General features: G+C 43.9%; 1 protein-coding gene across 1 annotated transcript in view; it reads right to left on the minus strand.

Moving 5' to 3' along the window:
• Positions 1-12543, minus strand: part of Txndc16 (thioredoxin domain containing 16) — a 67824-nt gene that overhangs the window by 30489 nt on the left and 24792 nt on the right. The window contains exons 5-10 of the mRNA XM_051142927.1: positions 11766-11887; positions 9622-9712; positions 5930-6080; positions 5208-5374; positions 4803-4863; positions 1563-1686 (exon numbers count right to left, since the gene is read on the minus strand). Of these exons, the coding sequence (XP_050998884.1) occupies positions 1563-1686; positions 4803-4863; positions 5208-5374; positions 5930-6080; positions 9622-9712; positions 11766-11887 (716 nt within the window). The remainder of the gene's footprint in view (positions 1-1562; positions 1687-4802; positions 4864-5207; positions 5375-5929; positions 6081-9621; positions 9713-11765; positions 11888-12543) is intronic.

Genomic DNA, 12543 nt, shown 5'->3' on the forward strand with positions numbered 1-12543 from the left:
CCTACCTCTCTGTAAATGGAAATGATTCAAAGTGGGGAAGGGATTACACATATAGGCATGATATTATACAACACCAAAGGCCAATACAGATGACAATACCATATGAGGTTAAGATGGAGGAAAGCGTATCTGCCACCCCCCCCCCCCACACACACACAAATACAAGCTGGAAGAGGCTGGGGCAGGGCAGCAGGTGCCAAGGAAAGCAGCTCCCCCAGACAGCACACTAGGGCATGCAGAAAGACGCAAGGCTGGACACAATTTACTAACAGGAAAACTTGGAACAAGCACTGGTCACTAATGAGAGGAACCTCACTAAACTGAGGCAGGAGCAGGTGCCCCAATTCTGACAAGTGGGACAGATGAGCAAAGCAGGGACCACACAGGGAGCAAGAGGGAACTCAGGTCAGGTGATTTAAAGATGGGGAGGAAACACAAGAGATCCGAACCCCTACACACCAGAGGAGAGCAAGCACTCAGCTCAAACCAGCCAGCACTTGCTGGCAGCAGTTAAAGTTTTTATTAAGAGAAGCTGCCTGATACTGATGGTGATGATGGGTGCACCTCAACGGGGGGGGGGGGGGGATGGCTGAGGGGGAGGGTAGGGGAAGGGGAAAGGGGAGGGGGGCTCCGCCTTGCAGATACTGGTGGTGATATACACAGAATATTCAAATCCTCACTAGTGGGACACAAAAACAAGAAAGACATAATTCCCGATTCAGAGAGTTAGTGCAGGCAAGCACAGCAATTACAAAGTATGATTAATGTCATGAAAAAAATATTTGAAACAATGACAGCAAATAAGTCTCATGTCAGGGTGCTTAAGTTCTGGGGCCAGGCTGGACCACTGCACCAATGGTGTGACCTCCAGCAACTCACAACTGTGGAAACAGATTCTTCATCTATGGACTGAAGGTGAAGCTAGCTTTCACAGAGGGAAAAAAAAAAAAAGCCATGTCAGCCACAAGAGTAAAAGCCAAAGTGACTGATAAAGATGCAAATATTACTGAAATACACTAGTAATACCGCTAACAATCAGACTCATTTACCACTACAAAGGCACTAATGTATTTTGTTTTTTGTTTTTTCAAGACAGGGTCTCTCTGTGCAGCCTTGGCTGTGCTGGACTCACTTTGTAGACCAGGCTGGCCTCGAACTCAAAGCGATCCACCTGCCTCTGCCTCCCGAGTGTTGGGATTAAAGGCGTGCACCACTGCGCCCGGATACACACAAATGTTCATTATAATTTCACTTCCTAGTATGAACAATAAAAACGAAATACACCATGGCTCTGTGTGGACGCTACATGCAACAAGCTCAGTGGGTGAGAAGAAGTGACTGCGGGAGACAAAGGCAAAACCGTGGGAAGCCGAGGTCTGACAGGAAGCAATAGAGCTAGGTACTAAAACGCAAACGAAAGCAGCCTTCCGTCTGCTCACCAGCCAACTCAATGAAGCCTGACTCCAAGTCACACGCCCCAGATTCCTCCACAGACTCCTGAACAGGTTTATGTCACTCAAGAAGCTCACTCCGTGCTTGGGGTCGGGGTAGGGTCTCCTTACCCAGATCTGGGTCTTCCACATCTCCGTCTTCATCTTCCTGTATCTGTTCAGTGTACATATTATTTTTCACATGGGAAACTATTAAATCAACATCATTTAACACCACGTATTCCACAGGCGCTTCCTGGAAATGTTATTTAATTTTTTAAGTTAGCGTACAAAGTGACAGGATTCATTATGACATTGCCAAATATGTCCGCATATTCTGTGTGTGTTTGCCCCCACTGCCCTCTGGAAGCATCCATGGTCCACCGTCCCCTGCCAGACAGTTCTCCCCAGTTCCTTAGTCCCATGTATCCCTTCACCCTCTCCTCCACTCCCTTTCCCTTTAAGAACCCTTCCTCCTCTCTCTAGCTTCCTGACTCTTACACACACACACACACACACACACACACCTAAATTCTCCATATGAGAGAAAGCGTGCAGTATCTATCTTCCCAAGTCTGTCTTATTTCACTTAACATAATGACTCCTAGTAGTTCTATCCGTTTCCCCACAGTTGTCAGGACTTCATTTTTCTTTACAGCTGCAAATGTCTACTGTACACATGTACCACACTGCTCATCGGTTCATCTGTTGGGGGACATAGGCGTGGGTGTGCACGGTTCATCTGTTGGGGGACATAGGCGTGGGTGTGCACGGTTCATCTGTTGGGGGACATAGGCGTGGGTGTGCACGGTTCATCTGTTGGGGGACATAGGCGTGGGTGTGCACGGTTCATCTGTTGGGGGACATAGGCGTGGGTGTGCACGGTTCATCTGTTGGGGACATAGGCGTGGGTGTGCACGGTTCATCTGTTGGGGGACATAGGCGTGGGTGTGCACGGTTCATCTGTTGGGGGACATAGGCGTGGGTGTGCACGGTTCATCTGTTGGGGGACATAGGCGTGGGTGTGCACGGTTCATCTGTTGGTGGACATAGGCCTGGGTGTGCAATATCCCTGTGGCTGCTGACTTAGGATAGATGGTCAAGAATGGTTTAGACAGATCATATGCTAGTTTCATTTTTAGGTATTTTTAAAGATTTATTCTTAAATTGTGTGTGTGTGTGTGTGTGTGTGTGTGTGTGTGTGTGTGTGTGTGTGTGCATGCATGCGTGCGTGTGTAGGGATGTGCACACGAGTGCAGGTGCCCACAGAGGCCAGACCAGAGCATCAGAGCCCCTGGAGCTGGGGTTACAAGTGTGGGTACTGAGAACAGCACTTCAGTCCTGTGTAAAAGCAGTAAGCACTCTTAACCAATTGGCTCTTCTTCTAGCCCCTGTGATCCCTTTGTATATTATGTATCTATGAGCGTCTCCATATGAGGTGTGTGTGCACATGCACGCATTCATGTGTGTGAGTGACGTTTGTGCTGGGTAGTTTTATGCCAACTTGACACAAAGTATAGTCATGTGAGAGGAAGGAAGCTCAACTGGGAAAATGCCTCAAGAAGATCCAACTTGAAGCAGGCAAGGCTGTAGGGCACTTTTTTTTTCTAATTAGTGACTGATGGGGGCCCAGCCCATTGTAGGTGGTGGCACCCCTGGGCTGGTGGTCCCGAGTTCTATAAGGAAGCAGGCTGAGCAAGCCAAGGGGAGCAAGCCAGTAAGCAGTCCTCCACGGCCTCCGCATCAGCTCCTGCCTGCAGGTTCCTCTAATGATGAACTGACATGGAAGTGAGAGTCATATAACCCTTTCCTCCCGAGCTGCTTCTGGCCATGGCGGTTCCTAACAGCGTTGGGAACTCTAACTAAGACAAGGCCCATGCCTTTGAACGAGGGCCTGGGTATGGCACAGCACGTGCATGGAGGTCAGAAAACAGCCTTCTGTGGCCTCCCTCTCCACTCTGGTGTCATACTAGGTCTCTGTTATCTGACCAAGCTGGCTAGCCTTCAACCTTCTAGAGGGTTCTCACCAGAGGGACACTGAGGTCATGACACTCACGACTCAGGGCAGCTTTTCACAGGTTCTAAAGACCCAGATTCAGAGCATCCTATCTGTCCAGCCAGCGTCACGCCTGCTGATCCCTCTCCGCAGCCCTACCTATGCTAGACTTTGTTTCTTTGTTTGTTTGTTTGTTTTTTGAGGGTATTCCATACTGATTTCCATCATGGCCACTCCAGTACACACTCCTGCCAGCAGTGTGTAATGGCTTCTCTTTCCCAACATCCTTGCCAATACTTGTTGTCATGTGTCATCTTGACGGCTAATATGTAACAAAGCATTTTAATCTAAAATATTTTACTTTCCTGGAACTAAAATAAAACCAAACCTCTACACTTCAGCTTTAAAATTAAACAACAACAACAAAAAAGGAAATAAATGCTACAATTACTACAAAGAGAAAAATACACAAAGTGAACTGCAGCTAAAGACAGCTGCCTTACTAAAAAAGAGATCAAAAAAAGGGGGGGGGGGATTGAAATCCTCACTTGCTTTTTGTTACAACTACTATCTGAAAATTCTTACAAAAATTACAGGTTCTATTCTCTCAAGACAAAAGAGGAAGAGGAATTGAATACACATAATTTTACTGCAAATATAACCTATCAAAATTGGCTACTTTTACATCCTACCAAATAACAGAACCAGTACTTCCTTTAAGAGAATTCCTCCATGAAATTCAGTTTCCTGTCTAACCATAAACATAAGACTGTTCTTTAATGCCAGGTATCTTAAGAAAGGCTCTCCCTACCAAGCCTGAAGACCTGAGCTCCATTATGGAAACCCACACAGTATGGAGGACACCAACGTCTACACGCTCTCCTCTAACCTCCACATGTGTGTCACGGCACTTGTGTGGTTCCCCCAACACACACACCATGACATATACCAGTAACCCTAGCATTCATCGTATGCAGGAGGATGAGTGAAGGGTCAGTCTGGACTACTTAGTAGAGACTCTGTTCCAAAAAATAAAAATAAAATGAATCTCATTTTCTTTGGCAAATTTTTCTTCCAGAAATTTTGTTAAATGAAGGAATCAGTGATATTCAAAACGATTATAATAGCAGGCATTATATAGCAAGGATAAATAATTACATGTAATTTTAAAGATAAGTAAGATATGCTTCAGAAAAAATATATACCTGAGAATATGGGAAAAGAGACTGGCACATTAGAATATAAAAACAGCAATTATCCATTTAAAGATTGCTACTGTAAAGACCTTTCCCATAATGAACACGCGCTACCGTAGTCCACATGCGCTACTTTAGCTAAAGGAGGCAGAACTGTACTGCAGAGTGTAAATGACTAACCTTCTCCGCTCTTCTGAAGGCTACATTGGCATGCTGAGGAATGTTCACATCCACAGAGTCCCTTTTCAAAAATGGAAATAAATGATTTATTGACAAATTTGAAGAAGCCAACCAAAACATCAATCTAAAACAGAACTGTGTGTTCTTATTCTAAAAAAGCAGAGATTACGCATAGGAGGCTACAATTCAGTGAGCTCGAGAATGCTCGCGTGTAAGTACCAGCTGGACTTTCTAGTCCTCGGTTTAGTTTTAATCAAGGTAGCAAACAGTGTACAGTCTCCAGCTCGGCAGTCAGTCCTGAGATACTAGGATCTGTCAGCTCTAATGGTCTTCTGTGACTGCATTACCAAGCTAAAAATAAGAAAAACTAAACTGAAGGCATCCCTAATCCTCCTTGAGAGATACCTCAGTAAGAGCAGAATTCCTGCTTCTCCCAGAAGGCGCCATGCCAGCCACTCTGCGGTTCTTCTATCGGCTTCGTAGGTGGCGCGTCGGCTGATAATAAAAACCAGTGGTAATCCTAGCTGTAGATGAACGGCTGAAACGCGCTGCGGGTCCTCAGCTACTTCCGTCTCCATTTAGAAAAAAAAGGCAAAACATCCTCACACTGTGGTAATCACCCAACGTGTGTGAGTGCCCACCCCCTCTATCACACACACACACACACACACACACACACACACACAAAGCCAAAACCTAACTTCAAAAAACCTATAGGACACTAGCCAAAGTGAGACACAACAGTCCTATGGTTGTAATAGCTACCAATTTTTTAAACAATGACTAAAACATTCACAGAAGAGGACCTGCCCTCCCCGTGCCTGGCCTCTGCTCTCTGAGCACTCGCCCAGTACCTGCCCTCATTATAACTATCACACAGAATTATCACTTACCTGTCATGTTTAGGTATTTTGATGCAATAAATCAAGACATAAAACACTATTTTTAGAAAAACAATTTATACTCTACGTTTAACAAGAAATTACCTTCAAACACTGTGAAATGAAAGTATGTGTCCAAAGAAAAGAAAAAAAAGATTAAGATAGCCACCAATGTAAACACTTATCGTGAATCAAAACTTACTAAATTTCATGTGCGGATATATTACAGTAAAACAAAACACATACCAGTAGAGGTGCTTGCATTGTCTTAATAAACTTGTGAATATTCAGGGTAGTCAGAGCTTGTTCCATTAGTGTTTTTCTACAGTTCTCTGTCAACTCCAAGACCAGTTTACAGTGAAAAAAGTAGAGGTGTGCACGTCCTGTACCGTCAGGGCTGCAAATTGAAGACCAGGTTGAAACACTTAATGAAACTCCGTGTTAGCCTCTTACTATCCAAAAGGCCGGACTTCTGCTTAGCTCTCACGCACTGAACTACTGTTTTAGTAAAAACCTAAGAGTTAACTTTAAAAATAAAATCATCTTGGGCAAAGAAGACTGAAAATATTTAAGACAATCGGCCTTGATATCTGAACAAACTCCTCAAATTCATATACATTAACATATAGGTTAGGTTACAGGTTTCAATAAAAGACTCACAGATGAGTTATCTTTAAATACAGTTGTTTTTCTGGAGCTACGCTAAATGAAGCTTTGTAATACAAATTTTCTAAGTTCAATTTAAACCTAATTCTGTTTTTAATAAACTTTAGTGAGACTAGGGTTTAAGATAGAAGCCATGCAATAGCTGTGGGAGTTTGTAAGTGTATCTAAGAAATTAAAAAAAAAAAAACAAAACTGGGAAAATACAGCTTATAATTTAAGTTTTGGCATTATTTTGATATGAAAACTTAAATTCACAGCGAAGATAAGTTTTGCCAAACTTTAAACAGCGTCTTTTAAATCTCCATGTAGTGCTAATAGGGTTTTGTCAAATACTACAATACTTATTTTTAAAATAACATGTTTAACTGAGTACTCAGTGACTTCCAGTTTCATTGTGGTGTGACTTCTATTAGAGCCACAGTTAAAGGAACAATAACAAATATTTAATGACCACTGTTAAAGTTCGATGCTATTTCAAAACCAAGGCCCAGGCACCTCTGAGCTGGAACAGACCTCAGCGTCTCCTCTCTGAGGACCAGCTTTACGGTACCAGAAGGAACCACGTAAGCTTTCCGAGCAGGGGGCGACCAGCAATCCTACTCAGCTAAAATGCCTATGAATTACACCAAGGGCCAGCAGGACAGTAAACCCCGAGGGGGGCGCACATACCCCGACAACAACTGACTGCTCCCTGATTGGGCCTCAGGCCACGGTCACTACAGGACAATCTCCAGCTTCTAATTTCCTAAGCCAGCATACTCCCTAAAAACAATCTATCAGCATTTGTCCTTGTATCCACAGATAATAATTTTCATCCCTCAGCAAGCAAACTTCTCTTTGCAGCAGAGACCATGACAAAAAAACACAACCAATCAAAACGCAGAGATTTGGAGCCCAGTCTCAATCTACAAAACCACCCACACCTAACACTCCACTAATATTGGGAAGAGGGGACAGAAAGAGTCTAAGAGCCAAAGGATCAGGGAGATTGCGTCTTCTGCTAAGATCAGAAGCTACACACATAAAGTCTCATCAACTGCCCAAGTGTGAACAGAGTGACATCAGTCAATATGACAAACTAGATGAAGAACAGCCCAAGAGGCCTCAACCAACCCTACACAAAGAACTAAAGCCAAGCCAGGAGTGCTGGGAGTGGGAGAGGTGACCCTCCCCACAAAAGAGCACCACTACCAAATGGTCAACCCTGAAAACATACATACATGTAACATTATATGGACTCAACAGGGTGTATTTAGGAATACGTCTGCATATATCTGCATATGCATATGAATGCAATCACAGTGAAAAAAAAAAGAGGCTGTGACTCCAAAGAAGAAAGGAAGAGATATACGGGAGGTTCGGAGGGAGAACAGGAATGGAGAAATACTGTAAATTTTGTTTTGTTTTTTGAGACAGGGTTTCTGTTTAGCCGCAGTAGATCCACCTGCCTCTGCCTCTCAAGTGCTTGGATTAAAGGCATGAGCCACCACTGTTTGCTATGTTGTAATTATATGTAATCCCTAAAATAAACAAGATCTCTATGTTAAGCAATAAAGACAAACAAGGTTACTCAACTCCTTTGAAGACTTAAGCAGAAGCGTATGAGGGAAACAACTAAAGCAAAGTTTACAAACCATAATATACAAGATGCTATGGGGAACAAAGAAATAGTTCAGTCTGCCTCAAGCTGGGAAGAAGAAAGAGTGAGGGAAGATCACAGAGCTTATACAGAAGGGGGCTGGGGCATAAAATCCTTCCAGGAAGGAAGAATAAATGTGAACACCAAAGGAAAGCAATCCGTAGATAGCTAAGACTCAAAGCACGTGACTATCTCAGGGGTAACTCTGGACTGCTTGCTGGCCGCTGCTGAGAGCAAAGTGCTGAGCACGGGGCGTCCTGGTAAGGGTGTGCTTCATACCCAAGACTTTCAAGTAAAGCAAAGCTGGGAGGCTACTTTAAGCAGGGATCGCTTGACGCTCACAGGTTAAAAGAGTATGTCACAGAAAGCTAGCGAAGGCCAATGACGGGCTAAAAGCAGCATCGAGAGTCACACAGAGGCCTTCGCTGCATCATCAACACTTTCCCATCCCCAAAGCAACTCTGGTTTTCTTGTAATTGGCCTGAAACCTACAGCAGTGCAAGATCCACGGCCTTTAAGCAGCTGTTTGTGGGAAAGCAAATCTATGCTGTTCGCAGAGGTCAGCAGGAGGGCACACGAGAGACTCTGGCACGGCCACAAAAAGCCACGGCGTTTTGCCTTGCTTCCGATTAATTTTCTTGGAGAGAATTTTGAAGCTACACTTAGTTGTTAAATTCCACTGGTTACTTGCAATTTTAAGTACTAAAGGGAAAAAAATGTGTCCTAGATTGACCCCACCCTACCAAAAGCACTGGAAAGGGGGTTTCTGTCTATAAGTTATAAATTAGACAAAGAGAAATTTAAAATGTTCTGTTCAAAAACGACTTAAATGCATTTAGAATCATAATGACAATGCCACTTACCCTCAAAAGACTCTCTGGAGCCTAATTCCGAGCCTGTTATTTTACCCTCATGTGATCACTGCAGGGCTATTCCTAAGATCCCTCCTGTAGCATCAGGGCACTCGGTCACACAGCTTATCCACACTGACTTTGTCCATGCCAAACTAGCACAGCATCTACGCAGTGTCACAGACTGGCTCACCACACAGTAACAACGGCATTCCAGGTTCCCTATGGATTTACAGCCGTGCATAATTCCTTCGGAGAAACCTAAGTTGCGACAGTGATGAAAATGTTGACTAACCTTACCCAGATCTAGCCAATGGACAGGACATTCTCCACAGTTGAGTGGAGAGTGGGATATGACTTTCACACAAACTCTGGTGCCTCATATTTGACCACGTCCCCTGGATGGGGAGACCTGGAGACACTCAGAGGAAGGACAGCAGGCTACCAAGAAGAGACTTGATACCCTATGAGCATATATAGGGAGAGGAGGTCCCCCTCAGTCACAGTCATAGGGGAGGGGAATAAGGGGAAATGGGAGGGAGGGAAGAATGGGAGGATACAAGGGATGGGATAACAATTGAGATGTAATATGAATAAATTAATAAAAGTTAAAATTACCAAAAAAAAAAAAGAAAGAAAGCTAGTCCTCAGGAAGGAGGCATTAAAGTCAGTTCTATCTCTTGGGAAAAAAGAAAAAGAAAAGAAAATGAATGTTGACTAAGCAACATGAAATATGCCAACAACAGAAAATCCAAACGTTGACCTGGGCCTCTCATACATACCCCATATTTTCTAGAAGGGCAGCTTCTGTAGTTAAGGCAAACTGATATGAGGTCCCATATACAAAAGCGGCCTCCATGACTGCTCTGTGCTCTGAAGAAGAGACAGGAAAGCAGAGTTAGTATGTGACTTCATGTAACACTTATTCTAAATGTTATCCTAATCCTTTTATTGCCTATGAAATTTAAGGAAAGATGGTTTAGTGGTTTAAGAAGCTTACTGTTCTTCCAGAGGACCTGAGCCCACGTCCCAGGACCTACACAAGGCAGCTTGAAACTCCAACTCTGAGGGAAGCAACTCCCTCTTCTAGCCTCTTCGTGCATTCACACAAAGGTGGCATGCTCTCATACAGATATATACGCCTTAAATAAAATAAACCTTAGAACATTTACAGTATATTTTATCAAGTTTATAAGGTACTTAGATAGAAAATCAGTTATCCCTGAATATCTTTGTAACATGCAAATGTGTAATTGTTTCTTCTTATTAGTGGAAAAGTGTGCATGAATTCACAAGTTTCGTGTTATATTTTATATATTTTTTACCAATTTTATACCCTTACAATACTACTAAATACTCCAGGAATCATGCTATTTATTCAGATTCATTTCATACTATCCTAGGCTCATCTTTCTCACTCAAATGGCAATAATAATAATAATAATAATAATAATAATAATAATGATGATGATGATGATGATGATGATGATGATAATAATAATAATGATAATAACAACAACAAGAAGTAGTAATAGTAGCAGCTGCCACCGCCGCAGGATGAAGTGGAGCACGCCTGTAATCCCAGCACTCGGGGAGGCAGAGGCAGGTGGATCTCTGTGAGTCCAAAGCCAGCTGTCTACAAAGAGAGTCTAGGACAGCCAAGGCTACACAAAAAACCAATAATCATAATCATAATCATAATCGCAGCAATCATTTGAGTGGTACTGAAATGATACTAAGAGACAGGCATAATTCCTACACTGCTTGGTCCCGGTGCAGTGAGGAAATAAAAAAAGAACAGACAAACAGACACACACACACACAGATAGACAAGACAGAAACAGAGACAGACACACACACACACACACACACACACACGAAGGCAGGCTGGGATCAGGTGAGCTGTGTTCGCTCTGGTGAAGTGCACCTACTACCTAACCAACCCATGGTGGAGACGGGCGGTCAGCTAGTCTCTGCAGGGGTAGGAGAGCAGTCTCAGGCTGCAGTCCTCTGGGAGGAGGAAGCTTCAAGTGCTCGCTAGCTTTCACACGCACTGCTCAGCCTGGTAAACACGCGTACGTGGACCAGAGGAAGGCTTTAGGAGCATCACCTGGAGGAAGGTTTCCCACTCCTATCGTCTGAGACCTCGGGTCCTGGACATGGCTGTCAGTGTCACGCAATGCACACTCACTCAGGACTTCATCTGGTCTTTACAGATGCACTCAAGGCTCCCTGAGCTCTCTACAGGTTTCTCCATATGGAGACTGGCGGTTAAGGAACTTGTGCAAGTCACACTCTCAGCTACTGAGTTCCGGAACACCACATCACTGTGCTGCTCATGGACAGGAGGCACAAAGTAGAGAAGCTTTGTGCCACAGGAAGCACTTCCGTGTAATCACACCACAAGCACAGGCCACAGGAAGCACTTCCGTGTAATCACACCACAAGCACAGGCCACAGGAAGCACTTCCGTGTAAGCACACCACAAGCACAGGCCACAGGAAGCACTTCCCTGTAAGCACACCACAAGCACAGGCTACAGGAAGCACTTCCCTGTAATCACACCACAAGCACAGGCCACAGGAAGCACTTCCGTGTAATCACACAAGCACAGGACACAGGAAGCACTTCCGTGTAATCACACCACAAGTACAGGCCACAGGAAGCACTTCCGTGTAATCACACCACAAGTACAGGCCACAGGAAGCACTTCCGTGTAATCACACCACAAGCACAGGCCACAGGAAGCACTTCCGTGTAATCACACCACAAGCACAGGCTACAGGAAGCACTTCCCTGTAAGCACACCACAAGCACAGGCCACAGGAAGCACTTCCGTGTAATCACACAAGCACAGGACACAGGAAGCACTTCCGTGTAATCACACAAGCACAGGCACAGCAGAGACCAAGCAAGCTGGTAATACCTGGTGTTCCAATGGCTTCCACATACGAGAATATCATATTCGCCTTTCCTTTCAGAGAATTTTCTATGCTGTAAAGGTCTTCCAGGGTGGTGACGTATTTCACTTCGTTAAAAAGCAGAGCACTAAAATAAACACAGACACAACTGGTGAAAAGTTTGTTATGGACTTAGCTGCACATGTAAAATCTCTAAAGAATGTAACCTCTCTTTTTAAGTGTAACTTCTCTGAACAAACTGTGAGTAATGAGAACACAATCTTTCTAACAGCGCTTGAAGTAAAATTGGTTTCTAGGCTGTTGTCCTTTGAAAACACAACAGTGCCTCAAAGTGGGCAAGGTTGGACACAGGCAGAGTTGACAGCCAAACTCTGCCAAGACAGGGCAAGCAAGTCCTCAATAGCTCCTGCCTCACAAATATGTCTGCCAGATGTAATGGGCCAGAAGGCTGAAGACGATGCTCCAGCGTTACAGAGAGTTTAGGTAACTGTCTGGGCAGCGAACTGTCGCTTCTTCATCTTGGAAGCTGCTAACTTGCACTTCCTGTTTACTCAGATAATTAATTTTATTCCTTCTCAAAGTCTCTAATAGGGTTGAAGACCAGCTAACTTAGTTTTACAATTAAGCTTAGCTGTTTAGGGGTTAAGTTGTTTTTAGGTCTAGATAGGTGTTTTTAAGTTGATAAGAGATGAGATATGATAGATACTGATTTTCATTCAGAATTTTAGGTTCACCAAGATAGGAAAGATGTTTTCTCCCAAGGTTGCCAAATACAAATAGGCA

Source organism: Acomys russatus, chromosome 3 (genome assembly GCF_903995435.1).
Source record: "Acomys russatus chromosome 3, mAcoRus1.1, whole genome shotgun sequence".
Classification (NCBI taxonomy): domain Eukaryota; kingdom Metazoa; phylum Chordata; class Mammalia; order Rodentia; family Muridae; genus Acomys; species Acomys russatus.